The 22,968-nt window shown below is 40.2% G+C and overlaps 1 protein-coding gene across 7 annotated transcripts in view; it reads left to right on the top strand.

Moving 5' to 3' along the window:
* ALPK1 (alpha kinase 1) overlaps positions 1-22,968 on the top strand; it is a 113,390-nt gene that overhangs the window by 51,293 nt on the left and 39,129 nt on the right. For 5 of the 7 annotated variants that reach the window (XM_040237452.1, XM_040237450.1, XM_040237453.1 and 2 more), the window contains 2 exons: positions 5,928-6,107; positions 10,513-10,667. In XM_040237452.1, coding sequence (XP_040093386.1) covers positions 5,987-6,107; positions 10,513-10,667 — 276 coding nt within the window. In that variant the 5' untranslated portion in view covers positions 5,928-5,986. Of the gene's footprint in view, positions 1-5,875; positions 6,108-10,512; positions 10,668-22,968 lie in introns of those variants that run through there. The other 2 variants (XM_040237451.1, XM_040237454.1) reach the window with 2 other exon arrangements.

Raw genomic sequence — 22,968 nt, 5'->3', positions numbered from 1 at the left:
AAGTGCAACCTTTTAGGCTCTCACTTTTATGCAAGTGGTGGGGGCAGTGATCTCTTCTTATACTTCCCTCCTGGGTAGGCCTTTGGTTTGATTTCCTATCCTCCCACATTCTAAAATAGTGAAAACCAGTTTCAGCTCACAATGTTTGGCAGATATACCCAAGGCAAAGGTTAGCTTCTGTGTTAACTTTCTGGGTTCCAGTTTTAACTTGTTTTGTCTTCTGTGCAGTCTTTCCTCTCTTGCTATTTCGCTGATACACTTTAGGGATTTTAACATGCTTCTCCAGTGTTATTAGTTGTTTTCAGCAGGAATGTTGGTCAGAGCATAGTCTTCCATACTGCTAGAAATATAAGGCTACCCTTTAGCTGTTTGGTGGCTTAGAAGTTGGCTTCTCTTCCCTTTTTTTGCAGTTTTTAAATGCTAACAAATGTCTGTCATGCAAACATATCCAACCAAGCTACACAGTTGTGTTACACTCCAATCAGATTTTTTTCTCTTTTTATTTACCCATTTCCACCATCGATCCCTTCCTTGTGGCTCAGCTGGTAAAGAATCCACCTGCAATGCCGAGACCTGGGTTTGATCCCTGGGTTGGGAAGATCCCCTGGAGAAGAGAAAGGCTACCCACTCCAGTATTCTGGCCTGGAGAATTCCATGGACTGTATAGTCCATGGGGTTGCAAAGAGTCGGACACAACTGACCAACTCACTTCACTTCACCACCAATCAGTACAAGACGTATTATGGTCAGAGGGGAATTGTGGTGTGGCTCAAAAGAGGGTGAAAGTGTGGGAAAGATTGGATTGTCATTGCTAGGGCCTGAGAGGAGAAACTTATTCTTCTTGTTTTATGTTGGATACCAGAATATATTTTCTCCTAAAAACAATATGATAAATAATTTTGAATGTAGATGAAAAAGATTTTTAGTATAATTATTCATGTGCATATGAATTAAATGAGTTCTGTAAGCTTGTTTATAAATTTAACCAACCATTAATTGAATTCCAAAGATAATTTAAATTGAGCATTTAGAATACAATCATGTGTGATATACTTTGTATAGTTAATTTTTTATATATGTATGTGTTATTCCTCTAATTAATTGTAAATTCCCTAATGGTAGAAACCATCTCTTTTACTACTTTATGCTTCCCCACATCTTCAAGCCTAAGATTCTCACTAGTTGGCTGGTCAGTTATTACCGAGGTGATAGCCAGTAGACCATGGAATACCTTTGGAGTTCTTTCATTTTCCCTAATGTATCCCCTAGTAAAGGCACTGATCATACAGTGGAAAAAACTCAAGCATAAATACCAAAAGAAATGGGGCTTTGAATAATTGCCTCATTTTCTTCTTTCTAATGATGGCCAACTTGCTAGTTATTCTGTAACTTAGGCACTCAGCTAAATTCTTAATCATGGTAGAACTAAAGTATCAATATGCCAAAATCAAATGCAGAATGTGTGAACACATAGCCATTTGGCTATATGTATGCACGTGTGTCTTAGATTGTATGATTCTGTTTGCATGTTTCATTGCTTTTTCTGGCCCCTTTCTATTTGATTTTTAAGGAAAAAAATATAGGGGACATTAAAATAGAAAAAATAATACATAGATTATAAAAAATATTGGGAAACATCCATTTTCCAATTTGGAAATAATGTATAGCGCATAGAGTGTTGCAGTTCAAGGGGGAAAAAATTGATATGTGTTAAAATTGAAAATGATTCTTTTTATACGTGAAGCTGACCAAAATTTTCAGTGGGACTGTTGCCTGAAGGAAAATTTCCTGGGCTCCAGCCTCTGTTATGTCAAACAATGAACCATACAAATCTAGACAGATGGTTGGATTCCAAAGTGTTTCTCATATTACAGTATTTTCTTCCTATTGTCTCTCCTGAATTCTATAGGGAAAGGGGGAAATGCTGTAACTTTCAAAAAAGTATGAAGAATGTCTTCAGTACAGTTTGGAAATTCATAAGTAACAAACATTCATTGTCTTGAAAATCTCTCCTTCCTTTTTAGACATGCTTTCTTGATTAAAATCTGGTTGCTTATGTTGGACAGTATGATTTATCTTCCTTTCTATATTGCTAGAAATAGATGTATTTATGTCTTTTCTTGTCTGTATTCCCTGTCTCAAAGTATGTTAACATCATCCATTCAGTTTTGAGCTATGGTGAGGCAGACATTTGGGACTAATCCTTAAGAGCATTCCTAGCCATCCAACACCAAAACTGCACCTACTCCATAAACAGTTACCAAATCTGACCAGTTTTCTATATTTCTGATATCATTACTCTAGTGCAGAGTCCTGGTATCTCTCAGCTGGATTATTGCAATAAATACTTAACTGACCTACCTGCCATTTCCTCCCTGCCCTCAATACACAAACTGTGTTCGAAACAGGATGATCATTCCCAAGTGTAAAGCTGGTTGTGTTCCCATTGCTACTAGTAGTTTTCTGTGACTCTGAGGGTAAGTATGAAATTCCTTCCCTAGTACACAAGGCCTTTCACAGTCCCTGCTTACCCTTCCAGCATCACTTCATATCAACTTTCTCCCTTTATGTATAGTTCAGCCAACCTGACCTTCTTTCATTCCCTCGATACTTCCTTGTACATTAGTTAGGGCTGTTCCCTACCATTTTAACTTCATTAAGACTTGTTCCTCTTTCAGAGCTTGATTCAGGCATCACATCCTCCGAGAAGCCCCCAGTAACCCACCCTGTCCTTACCCAAATGATTAGGTCAAGTCCTGCTGTTTGCCCTCACAAAACCATGTATCTTATCTCTCTTTCACAGCACTTAGACAAAGGGAAGAGATTTATGATCTTGTGCATCAGGAAGTAGGGTTTCAAGTGAGGAAACAAAAGCAAAGAAGAATATTCAGCAATAATCTAGCCTCTAAGATTCAAGCCAACACTTCTAAACCACAGAGGAAAGTATGCATAAAAATATTATATTTCAGGGTATTGAAAAGAGCCAGGAATTTTTCAGTAAATAAACATCAGATGTTGTTTAGCAATAGACAACTTCGTGCTGCTGAATATGGAATTTAAGACTTGGAAAGATTTCAACAACTGTTCCTAATCAATCAGCTCAAAACAGATGAGAAAAATGAATCTCAAAAGTGAATCTCAGAGGTCTCAGGCACAGATAGTTAATGATAGAGAACGAAGTGGAATTAGTCATTGAGCATTGTTACATATATATGTTTTCCTATTTCTGGGTCCTCTTTTCTTTGCTATATACTCTTTCAGCTTAAAATATTAACAGAAACAAAGCAAATAAAAATTATAGTGGAAGACAACTGTCTGCCTTAAGAGGAGGATACAGCACCAATAAAACATTACTATAAGCATTTAGACAAAGGCGTGATGTGCTGGTAAAATTTTATATAGTGCAGTTTTATTTCTTTGCACACAAGCTCTTGTATTTTCTTATTACACCTCTCTTTGGGCTTCCCTGGTGGCTCAGATGACAAAGAATCTGCCTGCAGTGTTAGAGACCTGGGTTTGATCCATGGGTCTGGAAGATCCCCTGAAGAAGGGAATGGTTACCCACACCAGTATTCTTTCCTGGAGAATCCCACGGACAGAGGAGCCTGGCAGAGCCCCAAATAGTCAGACACGACTGGACAACTAATGCTTCTATATGAAGTCCTTAAAAAAGGGAGAAAGAGAATCCCTTTCTTGATTTAACTTAGGCCTTGAGGAAAATTGTGTCCTACTCACCCATAACTCATTCGGAGCAATGTTTCTCAGTCTCCACATAGCTTCCCGTTACCGTCACCATCTCCTTTTTTCAGGGAATGGTGGGGATGGGATATCACTGCTACATGGCCTCTTGCTCACTCTAGTCTGCTAATTAACTCTGACCAGTCGTTATTGTTTAGTTCTTCTCATAGAACAGCAAGTTAATGGTCAACTTGTACCACAGAAACACTGACTTACAAGCACTTGAGCTAAAAGGGACACTGAAAACTGGTTAGTCCAACCACCCAATCCAAGCAGGAACACTTTCTGAAACATCTTAAACAAAAAAGAAGTTAGATTTATATTTACATTTAAATGCTTCAAGTAACTAATTTCATGACCTCACTTATGTGAATGCTCTTTCAAGTAACAGAACATTGCATGAAAAACCTCTGCTTGTGTTCTTCAACAAATACATGATTGTCTTCACGAAACAAGTCTGTCAAGTTCTAAAATTTCGCTTTGGCAGTTCCATCTGTGTAAAGTATGTGTGCGTATCTGTTTTAAAACCTAAAGCATAACAATTCAGGTTAGAATGAGAATTACAAAATTTAGATGTCACGGCTTATCCTTCATTTTCTATTCCTTTTAAATCATAAGACAGAAAAATGCTTTCTTGCAATTTCAAATTCAAAACCAGCTTCTTAAAGTGAGGGTAGTAGAGCACATTTTCCCCAAGAACAACACAGTAACTCACCACTTTAATATTTTTAATGATTACTAAAGCAGTAAATTATTGTGTTGCATGGATCTGCTGGGTGACAGAGGGAGTCGAGTCATCCATACATCTGTTGTACTTTCTTCCTTTTCAGATTCTCTTGCATTGGCAATAAGATTCTAAGTGCCATACAAGAGTGCCTAAGCCAAATGGCATCTCCACTGTCTATCCTGGCAAATTCAGAAAGATAATAACTTCCGTTGTTTTGTTTATAATGCACATTTTTTTAAAAGAGGAAAGCAAAACGATTTGTCAACTACTATGTATAAAATAGATAAACATCAAGGATCTGCTGTATGGCACAGGGAATATATAGATGAAATTGAATTGCTTTGCTGTATACCAGAAACGAGCACAACATTGTAAATCAATTATGCACACATCATACTCAGTCGCTTCAGCTGCGTCCGGCTCTTTGTGACCCTGTGGACTGTAGCCCGCCAGGCTCCTCTGTCCATGGGAGTCTCCAGGCAAGAATACTGGAGTGGGTTGCCAGGCCATCTTCCAGGGGATCTTCCTGACCCAGGGATCAAACCCGTGTCTCCTGCATTGCAGACGGATTCTTTACTGCTAAGTCACTGGGGAAGCCCAAATCAACTATACTTCAACTTAAAAATGATTTGTTAATCAAGAGACTTTTGGGTATTTATTTGTCAGGCATTTTTTATACTGTCGGTGAGTTATTTTGTTCTTGAAATTACCTTGACTGCAATAGCTCATTACAACATACTCATGTTTACATAAGAAGTCTCTCAACTGTATGTGCATTAAATAGGATGTAAGTAGATCTTATCCACATGATGGATCTAGAAAACTGGATTTTCTGGGATTTCATTTCTCCATTTTATTTGGCAATGTGCCTGGCAGTGAAGAGCTTTAAATTTGACGTCTGTCATTGCCTATTTTGGCCCAAATTATACGATGCTAAATATCACAAAGGACGCGGCACAGCGGAAATCAGCAGTGGGTTATGAGAGCGGTAAACTTCATATTAACATGTGCTTGTGTCTGAATATTAGAACTGTTAGCCAGACGCTTCCTGTAGACTTTCAGAGAAGCCGAAAGTGGTGTGCCACTGGGATCCAGGGGCACTGATGTGAGGTATGCAGAAGATACATAAATCACAGGGTATATTCATTTCATTTGACTCCATGTGATTTCACTGACTACACTGTGGGTGACTGGGGTCTGCCCCAGGACCCTCTCCCTTCTGCTCTCTGATGCCTTCGAGGTGCTACCCATCTAGACCAGGGCTGCAGTCATTTCACACCCTCCCCTAATAAACTCCTCAGGGGCTGCCATGTATTTTCATGTGTTTGCTCTATTATCCCTCCCTGCTTGAGTCTTACATATAATTGATGATGCTTAAGTTAATCATCTTTCCCCTTCTTTGTTCACCAGGTACCTAAGGCTTGAAGGGGCTCTTTTATTAAGAATCGATGTCTTCTCCTAGGTAATTGATCACCGTAGGCCCAGGGACACTCGACTCATCATCAAGAGAGGGTAATCATCATGAATAATCAAAAAGCTGTGGCTACACTGCTGCAAGAGTGCAAGCAAGTGCTGGACCAGCTCCTGTTGGAGGCATCAGATGTGTCAGAGGAGGACAAGAGGGAGGACCAGAGATGCAGAGGTGAGGTCCAATGGGAGGCGCTGGGGGCAGCGGGGAGCCACAGGTTTGCTCTCCTTTACCCTGTCTAAACGACACGGTCTCATCTCTGCCCTATTTTTCTTCTCTTGGCAGATGACCACCGAGAGATGAGTGGATTTCTAGGGCATGAATGGGATATGGGCTGCGGGTGGACGGGCAGGGGAGGAAGCCCACTTTGTTGCAGTGAATTGCTGTCAGTTTGAATTTTAAGCTTCAATAAACATGAGGGCTACAAGAAACAGTTTAGTTCAAGAAGAACAAAGGGCCCAAGTGGGCTGGTGCACGTAAATTTCAATTATTAAAAAATTGAAGCAACTTCTGAATGGTGGTGCATACTTTTGTTTCAAACTAGGCTTTTGTGCCTCATCAGTTTCCATAGACATCTACAGTTTCCACAAATATGTCATCTCATCAGTCCCATCTCTCTTTTTTGACCATCAATACATTTCTCATGTTGTATTTACATACCATTTATAAAGTAATTTACTTAAACTGATAAATACTTATTACATCATTACCAGGCTTTGAGAATTTGGCCTTTTTGCTCATTCATAGTTTGTACCATACATAGTTTTAGATGAGTCATTGTTTGGGAAATTTCAATCACAAAATCTAGATTGTTAAAGCAATTCTAATTTCTTCTTTAGCTAGTTTTGGAGAGGCAACCTTCTTTCCTTAGATTTCTTCTTAGCATTCAGATAAATTTCCCTTCATTTCTATCAGGGTATTTCTCTTATGTGCTTTAAATATTTTTCTTTGTATTTTTAGTTGACTGCTATTGGTTACAGAAACAAGATTCCCATATAAAATGCACACTCCCCATCTGTTTTGTTTCTGTTAATTATGTAATGGGAAGAGTTTCTGGGAGAGCCTTTTCCCCACATTCTTGTATAGTGCATTTGTTTTTACAGGGGAACTTTTAGGTGCCTTTAGAAGTCTAGTTTTTTGTAACCTGTTTGTCATCCTTGCTCTTTTCAAGATAAAATGCCCTGTGTCCAGTTGTTTCATAACCTTAGTGTTTTCTTTCTTTACTGGCCACAAACATCAGTGTCTGATTTTGCTCGCCCCAGTGCTGGTCCTCGTTCTCCCCAGGGGCAGTGTGTTGTGTTCTGTTATTTCTCCTGAACATTTTCTCTTCTCCTTTTACTACATCATGTCCTCTGTCCCTTCAGCTTAAATTCCTTTAAGTTTTGTGTTCTCCGTAGTGAAGACTCTGAACCCCTAATCGGGGAGCGTTTTCTTTTTCTTTCTCTTCTCTAGCGCCACAGAATAGGAGAAATAATCAGTTTAGTTCCACATAAGGCAAATCACGACTGCAAAATCACTCAATTAGCCATGGCCCTCCAGGTAAGCTGCTTGGGGAAGTAAGAGATCAGAGAGGCAAAGGAGGCTCCTGCTCAGTCAGGGGCTGACTGCTGGGGTTGGCTGAATCTGATCAACCAACGTGGGAGGAATCCTATGCTGAGCCATTGACAAGCTCGGCATTTGCCCATCACCACTGCATGTGGCACGGTTCACCCAAGCTCCATCGGTGCAGCTGGACACAGTCTGAGCACAGAACCTGTCCCTCGGCAGCTGGTTCCTGAGCAGCTCTAGCTCATGGTCGGGCTGCCACTGCCACCGATGTCTCCCATGTGAGCTTGCAGAGAAAGGCATTAGCACAGGATCACTTAAGGCGATGGGGCAGCAGGCGGACTCGAACGGTAACACTGTGGGTTTCATTCTTTTCCCTCCTCCTCTCAACCCCATCGTTTTCCCTTAGATGTTGTCCCAGTCAGCATGGGTGGCTAGCCTTAGAGACTCTAACCCCCCCGAGATAGAGAAGCAACTGAAATCCAAACACATAGATATTTTAAAAACATATTTCAGGGGCATCTTTTATTTCAGTGTGCCCCACTGGACAATCCACGTTCTGGCACGACCTGTAGGGAAAGAGAGTGGTATGAGGAGGAAAAAAAATTATTTATAACAAACAGATTTTCCTCATCACCATGAAGAAAAGTTAAAAGTACTTAAAGCTATTTAGTGCCAAAATATAGTGAAATTCCATGAATCCAAAAATCACATTTCTTTTGTCATTTTACTACTCCTCTGACTCCTGAGCTTGACACTCATAGGCAGAGTGTCCAAACAATTTATCAGAATTAAAATACTTTTGAGAGTGAAAAGGCTCTGTTAACAAGCACGCTATGACTACCTGCTGCTGCTGCTGCTAAGTCGCTTCAGTCGTGTCCGACTCTGTGCGACCCCATAGACAGCAGCCCACCAGGCTCCCCCGTCCCTGGGATTCTCCAGGCAAGAACACTGGAGTGGGTTGCCATTGCCTTCTCCACTATGACTACATAGGACTGTCCTAAGCAAACAGAACTGGAGAGTCATCCTATTCGTGACTATTTAGAAATATCATTTAAGAAATTTTCTCTACACATACATCAAAAACATTTTCAGAGACTGAAAGTACGTCAATGGTGGTAAGAAGAGATTGTGAAATCAGGTTGGTCTCCAACCTCCTATTTTTGCTTTCATTAGAGGAGCGCATTGCACAGAGGAGGCTCAATAGTTCTGGGTTACTGAATGAGGCAGGGGGGACAGTGGTTTCACTGTGATATTTGTAAGTCATGCTTAGTAGCCAGTCCAGATCAGTCAGTCACTGATGTAGCCCATGAATTATCCTCTCAATGCCAAGCAGTCCCTCTCCATCGGGAGGCTTCCTTACATTTGCCCAGTTGGTGGCAAGGACACCAAAAGGCATCATGAGCCAAGACAGAGTTAGGTTTTCTCCCTTCTCTTCTTCTTTTTTTTTATTCTCTCTCATACCTCTTTTGTCTTATTTAGCATATCTCATGTAAACATAAGACTAATCTTTCTTTTCACCATCATGGTGGGATTTACAAAGACGGTAGGACATGATACCTGTCTTCAGGAGGGTCACAATCCACAGTCCAGTGAAAGGACAGATGTGGCTAGAGAGCAGTGAGGTGGATGCTGAAAGGAGTGTGCCCCTGCGGGTTTGAGAATGCTCCTGAGGAGCATCTCAATTCCACTGGGAGATCATGGCAGGGCTGATGAGAAGAGTTTGGTCATTAGGCAGCTGAGGCAGGACAATGCCTAATACAAAGGCAGGATATACAGAAGCGTTAAAGAATTTTATGCAGAGCAACGTCCTAATCCATCTTGTTTTTAGAAAAATGGGACTCAACAATGTGGAAGATGAAATGGATAGGAGGAGATAGAAGACAATGAATCAGGCAAGAATTACTGATGATTAAAAGAAAGAAATCGATTTTAGGATCCACAGAATGTGATAACCAATTAGACTCAGGGAGGAAGAGCAAAAAGTCTAGACTGACTTCTGGGTTTCAGACGTGGGTGACTCAGTGAATGGTAGTAGCATTCATCAACAGAGAACAGAGAGGGAAATACAATATTTAGAAAAAAGGTAATGAATTCAGTGTTAGATATGCTGAGTCTGAGGTGACTGCAAGACAAGCACTTAAAGATGTATAGCTGGCAGTCGTGTATACAGGTCCATGATCCCTTATTCACAACCCTGGTGGTCACACGTGCTTCAGAATTCAGAATTTTTTCAAATGTTAGAAAGGGTAGTATGGTGCATATACCATTTGTTATACTAACACTGCAGTAGAAGCGAGGGGCAGCACCACCAAACATTAAAATTTTCAGGGCAAAACGTTGACTAATCTCACCATAGCAAGATTACAAATAATCTCGAATCAATTCAAGTCTGGTTTGGGGCCAAAGTTAAAAAAAAAATCTAGTTTCCAGAGCTTTCTAGGTTTCCCAAGTTTGGGTAAGAGATTATTGGCTTATATTTTTAATGAAATTTGATGTCTATTAAGAGATTGAATATATCTCTTAAAGTAATACAAGGCTATTTCATAATAAATTGATGTGGGTTTGTTTATATTCATTGTCTATATTCAGACATAGTCCACGGTGAAAGTTTGAGGCGAGGTGAGGTCTTACAGGACTAAAAAAGAGATTGATTTGCTGCATTACCCAGCCACAAGCCCCAAATGCCATTCCGTCTCAGGCCCTTTCTCATTTTACAGGAAAAATAATATTTCCTTCATTCCTTTCTCTGATTCTTCATGCAGAGACAGTCACTGAAGTGCTTTACTTCCTGCTAAAACCTTTCTTAATGCCTGACTACCCCAATTTACCTGTAGGGCAAAGTAGACCAGAGCCACCCCCTGACAGATAGCTTTTTGCTATTATTCTTTGAGTCAGAACACCAGGTTAGGCCAGCCAGTGAGAAGTAGGAAAAAAAAAAAATTGTGCCACTGAGGTGCTTCATCATAACACAGGTAACTCAACAACCTTTTCTTCAACTGCAATTTCCTTATCTGAACTCTGACCTTTTCAGCCTCACTCCCCAGCGAGTTAAGAACCCTGATCCAGGAGGCAAAGGAAATGAAATGGCCCTTCGTGCCTGAAAAGTGGCAATACAAACAAGCTGTGGGCCCAGAGGACAAAACAAACCTTCAGGATGTGATTGGCGCCAGCTTGCAGCAGTTACTGGTAGGAAGAACCACACCACCTGTTCCTTGACACCCCCAAGTGAGGCATTTAGCCTCTAAATGGTCTAATAGATTAAATTTCTTTGAAGCATAAGACAGCCCCTACCCTTATGGTCAGCTCTGCCAAATTGACTAATGTTGGGGGGAAAAGCTTTTCAAAGAGCTCTGTTTGCCCATAAGACCTTCTGTTGGAAAGGCAAATCAAGTAAAAGTGGAGAAGCGTGGTCAGTGGGCCAATGAGAACCTGTCATGCTGAAATACCTGCATATTCTTGGTGGGCTGGAAGCACTCGTTTTGATTCCACCGTGCTTCATTAGCATTTTTATTTTGAAATGCTACTTTCTAAGAGTTGGGTAACTTAAAAAAATAAACTCACCACTATTTCATCCACGTGACTTGGTGTCTAAGCTGTTGAAACCTGGCGTGTCCCTTTCCGAGTCCTGCCTGAAATCCTGTTCTCTCCCTTATCTCCTCATGATTCACACTGTTTAGGAAGTATCATCAGAGTCATTGGCATTATTATTCCTTAACTCATTTAATGGAAATGAATCCAATGGGTACCTCTACCCCAGAGAGGAGAGAGCCTCAAGAATAACACATGAACTCAGATTGGAGCCCAGATTTCAGGCTTAGGTTCTGGGGATGCTTCTATAAGTGCCAATTTGCTTTTTGATAGTGTTCCCCAGCCCCCCACATTCTCTCAGATGATTATCAAAGGGACTCTGTTAGCTTGTATTTTTTTTTTTTTACATAAAATACAGACATTTGTACGGAGACCAAGCATTACAAACAATGACAATCTCTTAAAATTTTTATTTTATTGGTTTACATGGGAATGTGTTTGGGGGTCATCCCAAAATAAATGTATAAATAGACATTATCTTTGTCTATCAAAACAAAAATCCAGAAAAGATCCCCCTGATCTATGTACACATAACAGCATTGTTGGAGACTTCATGGAAACAGTAACCTCCTCATGAACATTTCCCACTCTCCGAAAAACAGGCTGAAGTTAAACAGACTGAGGACCACAGGCAAAGGAAAGTGAGTACTTTGAATAAATCTGGTGGTGAGCCAGGGTTTTTAAATAAGTGTGCTTGTTATTAGTGGAGAAGTGGAATGGAAAACAATTATAGTGTATATATCATTTTGGGTTTATAGAATGCCTGTATGTGCATCATCTTATTTAATTTTCAAAATAGCTCTCCAGTGATCATTACCATTATCATGCCCATTTTGCAGATGACAAAGTTAAGGTACAGGGAGATTAACTTTCTCATGGGAGCAGATCAGTGAGTGGTGGAGCTGTGACTCAGCTCCTTCCTCTGTCCTACTCCAGTTCGCCCTCTAGAAGCCCCAAGGGATGAACTTGAGAGCCCAGGTGGAAGCCCTAAAACTCGTTTACTCTAATACAAGCTGTAGGCTGTCCGGTAGAACTTTCCGCAATGATGGAAATGTTTTATATTTCTGCTGCCCAATACGCTAAGCCCTGCCCTCATGTGACTCTTGAGCACCTGAAATGTGGCTAGAATGACTGAAGAACTGAGTTTTCAGTTTTATTTCATTTTTAAAATGAACTTCTACACACACATTTCCATGTGGCTAGGGCTATCAGAGAAGGCAGTGGCAACCCACTCCGGTACTCTTGCCTGGAAAATCCCATGGACAGACAAGCCTGGTAGGCTGCAGTCCATGGGGTCGCTAAGAGTTCAGCACTACTGAGCAACTTCACTTTCACTTTTCACTTTCATGCATTGGAGAAGGAAATGGCAACCCACTCCAGTGTTCTTGCCTGGAGAATCCCAGGGACAGGGGAGCCTGGTGGGCTGCTGTCTATGGGATCGCACAGAGTCAGACACGACTGAAGCGACTTAGCAGCAGCAGCAGGACTACTATTTAATTAGATGTGCTCAGTCTCTCAGTTGTGGCCAGCTCTGTGTGACCCCATGGACTGTAGCCCACCAGGTTCCTCTGTCCATGGAATTCTCCAGGCAAGAACACTGCAGTGAGTTGCCATTTCCTTCGGCACTAATTGGATAGTGCAGCTCTAAAGCAGTGGTGCTTAAAGTTAGACTTTCAAACAACAGCACTTAGTATCACCCAAAAACTGGCTCAGATTCTTGGGCCATATATTAGTCTTACCAAATCAAAAACTCTGGGGGCGAGGGTCTAGCAATCAACATTGACAAGCCCTTCCGATGATTCTGATGCATGTTAGAGTTTGAGAATGACTGTTGAAAAGAGAACAGGGTGGCGATTGATTGGGCAGCTCAAATAAGTCCATTAGGCTGCTTTAGCCCATGTGTTTAAACTGGGAACTTTTTGAACTCTGAGCATCATTTTCTTTAGCTTACCCAGGAAGCTATAAATTAAAGACAGAGAGCCTGAACAAAAATGTGAGAGGAGAAGGGCTTTGAAAGCCCTGTGTGTTCAGCCAGTGGCATATAAGCTCTGTATATGGCTTCCAAGGGAGGTGAGAGCATGGTAGCTTCAGAGGAAGAGACCCCTGCTTCGACCTTCGAGGCTTAGAAAGTTCCTCTGGATTTCCAGCATAGACTGAGATGCAGCACATCTCTGTAACCAGAGTTTTACTCCCTTCATTTCATCCACGCTTACTAGATCGCCCTAGGTGCATTCAAAGTTGGTAGTGACATTGGCCGAAAAACTGGAAATGGTGATTTAAAGTCTTGCTGCATTTGGGGGTTAATATGAGTTGAGAGACAAACGGCTCATAGTTGTTAGGCTGTTTCGGGAATCCATTCATTATCCCTTCTACTTTCCCTCTATATATTGCACAGATATCACAATTGGGGGAGCATAAAGGCACAGAGAATTTAAGAAGTTTATGCCCTGCTCACAAGGTCACTCAGGGGCAGCTCTAGGAATCAGCCCATTAGGCTGCTTTAGCTCATAATGTGTTTAACTTGGGAGCTTTTTGAATGCTGAGCATCATTTTCTTTAGCTTACCCAGCAAGCTATAAATTAAGCAACCACACCTCCCAAAGAGCCTTGAGATGCTTTTTTTATTGTGTCAGACCCCAAGTGCACAATTGCTAAACCACTCTGTTTTGTAAATACGGAGAACTGTAGTGCTATCTCAGCTTGTCAAAAGTATCGCAAGGAAATTCCGTGATTTCTTTTTGTCCCGTTATCCACCGGTTTCAATATCACATTTTACCAAGGCTGGATGGCCACGTTATTACAGTAATCAATTAATTGTGAGATTCTATTCTTACATTGAAAAATAAAGGTTGCTGAGTTTTTCAGTTATGTGTTCTTATAGTTTTTTTTCATAAATCTAAATTGCCATGATAGTTTTATACCTTGAAACGAATCCTTCTCATAAAAAATTTTCCTTCCATTTTAAAAATTAGCATTACATTTGGAGTGTAAACACTGCCTTTAATTCCATAGATAACAGAGCAAAGTTAAGCGTGAAACTGTGCTGAGTGCCTGAGTGGGTAAAATGAAGGGTCATTTCTAATGTTCCTCACTTAGGCTTAACTTAATTAGCAAAAACCATGTGTTTTGTGCTCTGCCTCTGCTCTCCACAGCCTCCTGTTTCCTCCCTCGCCTACTTTCCCATCCCCTATCTTCTCTCCTTTGGTGTGTGGCCACAGACAGAAATTTATGGCAGGGGCCAGCCTCCTTTACACTCCACACAAAGCTTGCTGACTTGAGAGAGTCCGTCCTCTCTCTCCCAGAAAAAACACCTGCAGTACGCTCCCCGAGAGACCTGGAGAGATGGGAGATTAATGTGGCTGTGATAGCCGGGCAGTGTTTTTGGTATTATGCCTTCTCCCCAGGTAGATGGGTCTTTTCCGAGATGATACCAATTATTTATTGCTGAAACATCTGTTGATAACTGCAGCTGCCCTTGTGAAACAAAGCCTATCACAGGGTCACAGGCTATAGGGACGTAAAATCTTACCTCATGCTAGCTTTAGACTATTCAGCAGCACCCTCAAGTCCAGGGGTTACCGTCATCTGTGTGTCTCATCGTGCCATAGAAAATACTTTGTAAACATTGCCCTGCCCTGCCCTATAAGCTTTGAAGTGTTATTTCATCTTCATCGGTAATTTATATTCCAGTGCCATTGTACGGTGGGAAAAAGAGGGGGAACCTTTTTTGTTTTCTATCTAATTGTATATCGCCTGACACTTTGACCTGTATTATTAGTATTAGTCAGAAAAAGGATTTTCTCCCTCTCTTATTTAAAAATAAAATTTCAAGGGAAAGTAAGCACTCCTTCAGCTCCTTTCACTCAAAACAATGTTTACACTCTGAGAGGGAAAGATGAAAAGCACAAGCAATTTTTTTCAAGTGTCCGAGAAGGGCATTTCAGTTTTTGAAAGAGAACACTAAGGCCCTTATAAATATCATTCAGAAAAACCTTTGATGGATTTTTCAAAAAGTATTGAAAGCTTTTAGCATTAGCTTCTGTTTAGCTTGGTTTGGGTGGACACAGTAGAATTCTAACTAGTAAAACTGTTCTTGCTTGTGAGATGCCAGGACATGAAGGCACTTACCTCCATATGATTGCCAACTTGTATGATTTCTTCAGTAACTTGTACACTCCTGAAAAGGACAATTTCTACCTAATTTAGGGAAGATATGAAAAGAAAACTTCTGAAAGGGAGATTAAGGGCATGTTTGGATTTGCATGTCAGTGGCAGGTGGGAGAAGATGGGGTTGCCAGGCCAAGACTTGTTTCATAGACCCCAGTTTTGAGCATTCCCTGCAGCTTTAGGGGTCCTAATCCTGGGAGGGACTGGCCTCTCCCCAACTCTACTTCTGTGGAGGAGGAAACCTGAATTTAGTCTGGCACCTTTGTAAGGAGACACACTGCAGTCTTCACAGGCTGGCTGATTACAAGGGGATGAAGCAAGCTCAGAATGAGGATTTTTTTTCCATTTCCTTTTTAACTTTACAACCATGAAAATGGGTAATCTGATAACTTTTATCCAGCAGACATTTTCAGAAATATCTGTGCTACCTTGCAGTAATTTTAAGAGAGATTAAAAAAAATGATTATTGGTTTTCTTGTGCTAATATGGTTGAAAAATGTTTGTGAATGGAGTTGGATAAATTTAGCTTTCAGAATATTTTTTAATAAGTCTCTGTAGATATTCTGGGTGCCTTTAAGTTGACATTTTAGATTTTGAACTACTTAAAAGATTAAATGGTCAAGAATTAAAACATGAATAAATGTAAGAATTGCTCATTACAAGATTGCAGGGAAATATTTTTAAAAGTCTAATTACTTTACAATATTGTATTGATTTTGTCATAAATTGACATGAATCTGCCATGTAATTAATCCGCTAAAGTAATTAGCCTCCAATTAAAATAAATAAATTTATATTTTAAAAAAAGTTCTAGTGTGAGTAAACTGGGAGTAGAGAGGTGAAAAGGGGCCTTCAGCAAAAGATAACTAAAGTATGAATTTATTAGAAAATGAAATGTCAAGTCAAAGAAAGCTATGAAGGGTATGAAGACGAGGTAAGAGGGTGAGATGCTTTCCATGGGAACAATAAAATTTCTTCCATGAATAAGTTCTGGGTTAAAAGATCATCTTAAAAATCATTTTAAAAGCATTTATTTCAGATAACAGTTTTCATAGTAATAATAGAGAACTCAACACCCATAATAGATACATTTGGGATTATGATTTGTTCAGCAACTGATTTTTCTCAAATGAGGTTTTCATCTTTAACTATGGCCTTGGGACTTTAATAACTGAAATGTTCTTCATCAAGATGCAAAAAGCAAAGTGAATATAAACTGTATATTTGTTCATTCATTCAGTAAAACTTGACTGAGTGTTAACACATGCCAGGCATTGATATAGATCACCCAGAGTAATGTAAAAGAAATCAAAGACCTAATTCATGTTCTGGAAAAACTGCAAGAATGAAGAGATAGGGCAACGCTTTGTCAAAAGTCTGCTTATTGGAATGGTCCCTTCTATTTATTGAACACCAAATGTGTGGCAGGTACTCAACACATGTTCTTCTAATCCCTACAAACTTGGCCATATGACCTGCCCTACCTGTGAAAGGTAGATTAGAAGTGATGACGTTTCTCAGTCCCAAGCAGTATAAGCCATTGTGTAGTTCAGCAGTTGGAAGCTTTCCTTTGCTTCATAAACAGGAGAAGGGCTACTCCCTCAATCTGGATCCTGGAAAGGGGCAGAAGCGGAGCCTCAGAGTTGGAACCAAACTGCACCCAAATGTGAAATACAGATAACCACCAAAAACTTTATTATTATAGGTCCTGAAATCTGGGGGTTATCATACTTTTCCCAAGTGTTATGGGTTGATGTTTTCCCCATTAAAATACTTTGAAGTTCTAACTCTCAATGCTTCAGAAAGTGACTTTATTTGAAAATAGGGCCATTCAGTTCAGTTCAGTCGCTCAGTCATGTCCGACCCTTTGTGATCCCATTCACTGCCGCGTGCTGGGCTTCCCTGTCCATCACCAGCTCCCGGAGCCGACTGAAACTCATGCCCGTTGCATCAGTGATGCCATCAACATCTCATTCTCTGTCGTCCCCTTCTTTTCCCACCTTCAATTTTTCCCAGCATCAGGGTCTTTTCCAATGAGTCAGTTCTTCATATCAGGTGGCCAAAGTATTGGAGTTTCAGCTTCAGCATCAGTCCTTCCAATGAATATTCAGGGCTGATTTCCTTGAGGATGGACTGGTTGGAACTCCTTGCAGTCCAAGGGACTCTCAAGAGTCTTCTCCAACACCACAGTCCAAAAGCATCAATTCTTCAGCACTCAGCTTTCTTTATAGTCAACTCTCACATCCATACATGACTACTGGAAAAACCATAGCCTTGACTAGATGGACCTTTGTTGGCAAAGTAATGTCTCTGCTTTTTAATATACTGTCTAGGTTGGTCATAGCTTTTCTTCCAAGGAGAAAGCATCTTTTAATTTCATGGCTGCAGTCACCATCTGCAGTGATTTTGGGGTCCCTAAAAATAAAGTCTCTCACTGCTCCCATTACAGATGTAATTTGTTCAGATAAGGTCACACTGGAGTAGGATGAGCCCTTAATTCAATCTGACTGGTGTCCTTATTGGAAGACAGCCATGTGAAGACACAAAGATGCAGAGAGAATGCCAGAGGCATTCTGTGATGGCAGAGGCAGAAGTTGAGGTTATGCAGCTACAGGCCAAGGAATACCAGGGATTTCTGGCACCACCAGAAGCTAAGAGAAAGGCATGGAACCTTAGCAGAGCATGACCTTACTGACACTGATTTCAGACCTCTAACCTCCAAAACTTTGAAATAGCACATCTCTATGTTGTAAGGCACTCCGTTTGTGGTGCTTTGTCATGTCAGCCACAGGAAACTAACACACCAAGTGAAAGCTGGCTTATGCACATGTAGAATATGAGGAAGCAAGAAAGCTCTCAAATGGCTTCAAGATTCTTAGCATATCATCTTATATCCCTACAGGAAGAAAGGTGAAATGAATCACAGTCAAGAACAGAATTTGTTCAAAGAACATTTCAACAAAAACAGTTTCTACAAGAAAAAAAAATGTAGGTTCTAGTATCGACTGTATTATATCATCCCTAAACATGACTGGAGAAAGTAGATTGGAGAAAACATATCACAATACAACAGCCTGCTAAATATCTCTATTTGCATGTTCCAGACAGCTCCACTCCAATAGGTCAAAACCTGAACTCCTCATCTTCTGGCTCCTTCTCCCTCCACCAATCACATCTTATCCTCCTCCAGTGGCCACATGTAATTAAATGTTACCATGAGCACCCAGTCACCAAAATCAAGACAGGAATCATCTTTAACTCTATCTTCACCCTCAACTCCCATACTCATTGGTTATCACAGCCTCCTGATTTCCCCTTAAATATCTCTTAAATGCATCTTCTTCAACCCTACTGCAGCTATTCTGGTTCAGACCCTGTCATCTCTTTCCTAGATCATATCTAACTCCTCTCCCTATCTAGTCACGTCTCCTGTATTATAAGGATAGTAAGGTTATGCTGCAGGAAAAAAATCCAAATAGCTCCAAAACCTTAGGGGTTTAAAGTAAATAAAGACTTGTTCCTTGTTCTTCCTTTGTGTCCCTCTGAGGGGACATTGGGGGAAGCTCAGCCTTATGTCACCCTTCCTCAGGGACTCAGCTTCATGGAATGCCTATCATTTAAAATATTGCTGATTGCCATGGCAGGGGGAAGAAGAAATTGTGACCTGCAGAGTGGCTCTTAAATATTTTCATACAGAAGTGGCCATTGGTCAAGATAAGCCATGTAGTCATGCCTCACTTCAAGGAGCCAGGGAAACACAACTGTACCATGTGCCCAGAAGGAGGAGACCCAGAAATAGATGGGTGGATAGTCCCCATTATTTCCACAGCTCCACAAGTTTTCTCTGCACTGTAACCAAAGCCATCTTTCTGCTATAGCAATCTGACATTTTTTCTTGCTTAAATCTTTGGCGTGAGGGTGGAGGAATCTCAGTTAATTTAGAAATAATAAATAAGTAACATGTATACTTTACAAAAACACCTAAAATTAATCCTGAACAATAAAATCTAAATAAATTTGAATGAACATCTTTATTAAAGTGGTAGATTACAAGCTAATTTTTTTATATTTCTTTAATTTCATAAAAGACATCTGTTACTGTTATTAAAAAAAAAAAAAGGAAGATGATTGAGAGAAAGAGAAAAGCCTCTGCTGTCCAGTTGTCCTCAAATCTAAACAGGATCAAATATTCAAAAACCTAAGTAAGGATAGTAAGGTAATGGGGCATCACTTCTCTGAGAGCAAAAACAAGTACTGAACTCAGATTCTAATGGAAAAGCTAACATCAATAATTAAATGACATCAACCATGCATCTTTCCACTAACAAAGTGAGGATTCAAAATGCAGTGCTCTTGTTTCTGGATCTTTCCTTTTCCCATTTGATGGCCTGCTAAGTTCTCCTGTTAAGTTTTTGGAGATCATTCTAGCACATATGTGTACATACACATACAGACACCTATGGAATATACATACATATCCATATAATTGATATTCATGAATACAAGTTATTCCTTTATTGAATGATAGAAACCAAAACTGGAGGGAAATTTTGTTGTTCAGTTGTGTCCAACTCTCTGCAACCCCATGAACTGTGGCACGCCAAGGTTCCTATCCTTCACTATCTCCCATAGTATACTCAAACTCATGTCCATTGAGTCGGTGATGCCATCCAACGATCTCATCCTCTGTAGCCTCCTTCTCCTGCCCTCAATCTTTCCCCATATCAGGATATTTTCCATGAGTCGGTTCTTCACAACAGGTGGCCAAAGTATTGGAGCTTCAGCTTCAGCATCAGTCCTTCCAGTGAATATTCAGGGTAGGTTTCCTTTTGGATTGACTGGTTTGATCTCCTTGCTGTCCAAGGCACTCTCAAGAGTCTTCTTCAGCACCACAGTTTGTAAGCATCAATTCTTTGGCATTCAGCCTTCTTTATGGTCCAGCTCTCACATCCATACTTGACTACTGGAAAATCCATAGCTTTGACTATGTAGACCTTGGTTGGCAAAGCGATGTTTCTGCTTTTTAATACACTGTCTGGGTTTGTCATAGCTTTTCTTCCAGGGAGGGAAATTTAAAGGTCATCTATTTCAAGCCCATCATTTGATAGATGGGGAAATGAAACCCAGAGAGTGTAAGAAGTGACTTGCTGTAAGTTACACCACCTGTTAGCGGGAGCAGCAGGACCCAGCACCCAGGTTTCTGAGCCTGAGCCTGGCATGTCTTCCCTGAGTCTACACAGTTCCATCCTTCACACACGGCTCTTACGGGGCCAGGGCAGCCTTTCCCTGGTGCATTCCTATTGCCTCAGCTGCCCTGTAACCTGCTCTCTTCCCTCTCTGTCAATGTGATTTCACTTTTTTACTCAGTGCAGGATTAAGACAGAAATCTTATAATTTTCAGTAATCAACATTTAAAACTTTAGTTTCTTCTGCTGAACATTATAGTTCTTCTTTTGAAAAGGAGCCAGACAAAAGGTTCAGATCCTTCAAAAATGAATTTCATTTAATACGTAAAAATTAGGCACCAAGAGAATGAAACCTTCATTGGATAAGTATTAGTCCCAAGGCCTATGCGAATTCAAACTTTAAGGTAGCATATGATTAAAATCACCAAGGATTTAAACCCTGCTCTAAAACTGTGCCAAAAAACTACACCTTTTAATAGGGTACTTTCAAGTTTCAATGGAAGATAAATTAAAATGGTGACTTGTCCTTAGAATTCTACCAATGAAACTCTGGTTGCCACAGAATCAGGCATGCAAGTTATCCCTTTGATGAGGACTAACCCTATGGCATGGATTTCATGTCTCCTCGTAATGAGGCCCAAAAGCTGAGCCAAGTCTTGGTGGAGTTGATCAAACTAAGACAAGTGGGCAGAGCAATCCCGTTCAAAATGCAGGAAATGAGCAGATTGAAGTGCTGGGCAGAAAGACGGTGATGACCTTCAGAAAATGATCAGTCCTAGGGATATGTTTATCCTGTCCTGTCAGCAAGAAAGAATAACATCCGTTCCTACATCTTATGTTAAGTAAATTAAGGAGGTTGAACAATAGTATCTCTAAATATATATATATCTCTCTCCACATATCTGATGCTGTTTATGTTAGTTGAACCACAGTGTTTTGTTGTATATCGACAAGCACCAAATACTGACAACTTCATGTGATTCTGTATGATATGCTTTTAACAACATATTAATTTGATGACAACCCTGCAAATAGAACTGATTATGCCCATTTTGCTGCTGAGACAGTTGGCTCAGAGAGCTTGAGAGATGTTCCCAAGCCACACTACAAAGTGTGGTTAAGCTGGGATGTAACCCTAAGCCTCCCCTCTGTGCCACCCCCCTCTGCCTGCCACCATCCCTTCATGATGTAGAATCACTTGCCTTGCTTATTAAAACAACTTGCCTCAGAGGGCAGAAACCAAAACCTTTTAAGCTCAACAAATTCAAAGATATTTGGAATTACTTCTTTCTCTTTTCGGATATATTTGTATAGAACAAAAGAAAAATCTTTCACTATCTCATTGATTAATTCATTCTGAATCAGTTGTTTTTAATATTTTTTTACTGATCATCAGTAAAAACTTTTGAGCAGGCACTCTAATACACATTTGTTTGTTTAATAAAGTATATGAATGTGCTATGCATTCCTATGTTATATATTTCTATAGGATAGAAATTTAAGAAAAACAAAACAATTAAATGAACATTTTAAAATAATTTTTTAAACTGAATTATTGGCACAAGAACCTTTCTGTTTGTATTAAAATTATAATTAAATATGATTAACTATTTTTTTAAACTCAGCTTAGCACTGCCCATTGAAGATATGGCTAGCACAGTTTATTTCAGTACTTAGTTCTAATGACTGTAATAGTTGAAAAAATTATGTCTCAAAGGTATGTTGATCCAAATAAAAGAGGTAGGCTGTGGTTGCTAATTCACACTACTCATATTTCAATCCACCCACCAATTATGAAAAATCATTTGTTGAAATTCAGCTAGCAAATTTCCACTTTCCTTAATGTCAGTGGTGTGCTTCTGCAAGGTAATCAGAAGACATTACATTTTAACAAAGGATGTTGAAACTTATTCAAATTCTTCATTTGGAAGATTTTTAAACAGGTTGAAAGTTTCCCATTTGTATGAGTGTTTTTAATATAGATACTTTCTTTTAAAATCACAATGCTGAAAACACTTCCAGTATCATTATCTGAAAAATATCTTCAGAATACCTGTCGGATAACATACTGTTGTCAGCTACTTGTCATCACAGAAAGGCTAGTAAATTTGGAGCACCTGTCTGTTTCCATTAGCTGTTTCCACACCTCAGATAAAACTTATTGGCTGTGATACTACCAAAGCGGGCTTCCCAGGTGGTTCAGTGGTAAAGAATCCACCTACAAATACAGGAGCATAGAAGACACAGGTTCGGTCCCTGGGTCAGGAAGATCTCCTGGAGGAAGAAATGGCAACCCACTCCAGTGTACTTGCTTGGAGAATCCCATGCACAGAGGAGCCTGGCGGGCTACAGTCCACAGGGTCGCAAAGAGTCAGACACGACTGAGCACACACACACTGCCAAAACACAAAGCTAGCACTTGTCTGTTTATAAAGCTACGATGGCCAAACTCTTTACATTTGACTATTGTTTAAAGAACTTTGCTTTGAGCTTTTTGCAGTCTTTCCCCCTCTTATTATGAATTATTCTGAAGTGTCTTTGATTTGT

This window comes from Oryx dammah, unplaced genomic scaffold (genome assembly GCF_014754425.2).
Source record: "Oryx dammah isolate SB20612 unplaced genomic scaffold, SCBI_Odam_1.1 HiC_scaffold_3, whole genome shotgun sequence".
Lineage (NCBI taxonomy): Eukaryota > Metazoa > Chordata > Mammalia > Artiodactyla > Bovidae > Oryx > Oryx dammah.
The sequence above is the reverse complement of the archived record's forward strand: the minus strand, read 5'-3'. Positions and strand labels throughout refer to the sequence as shown.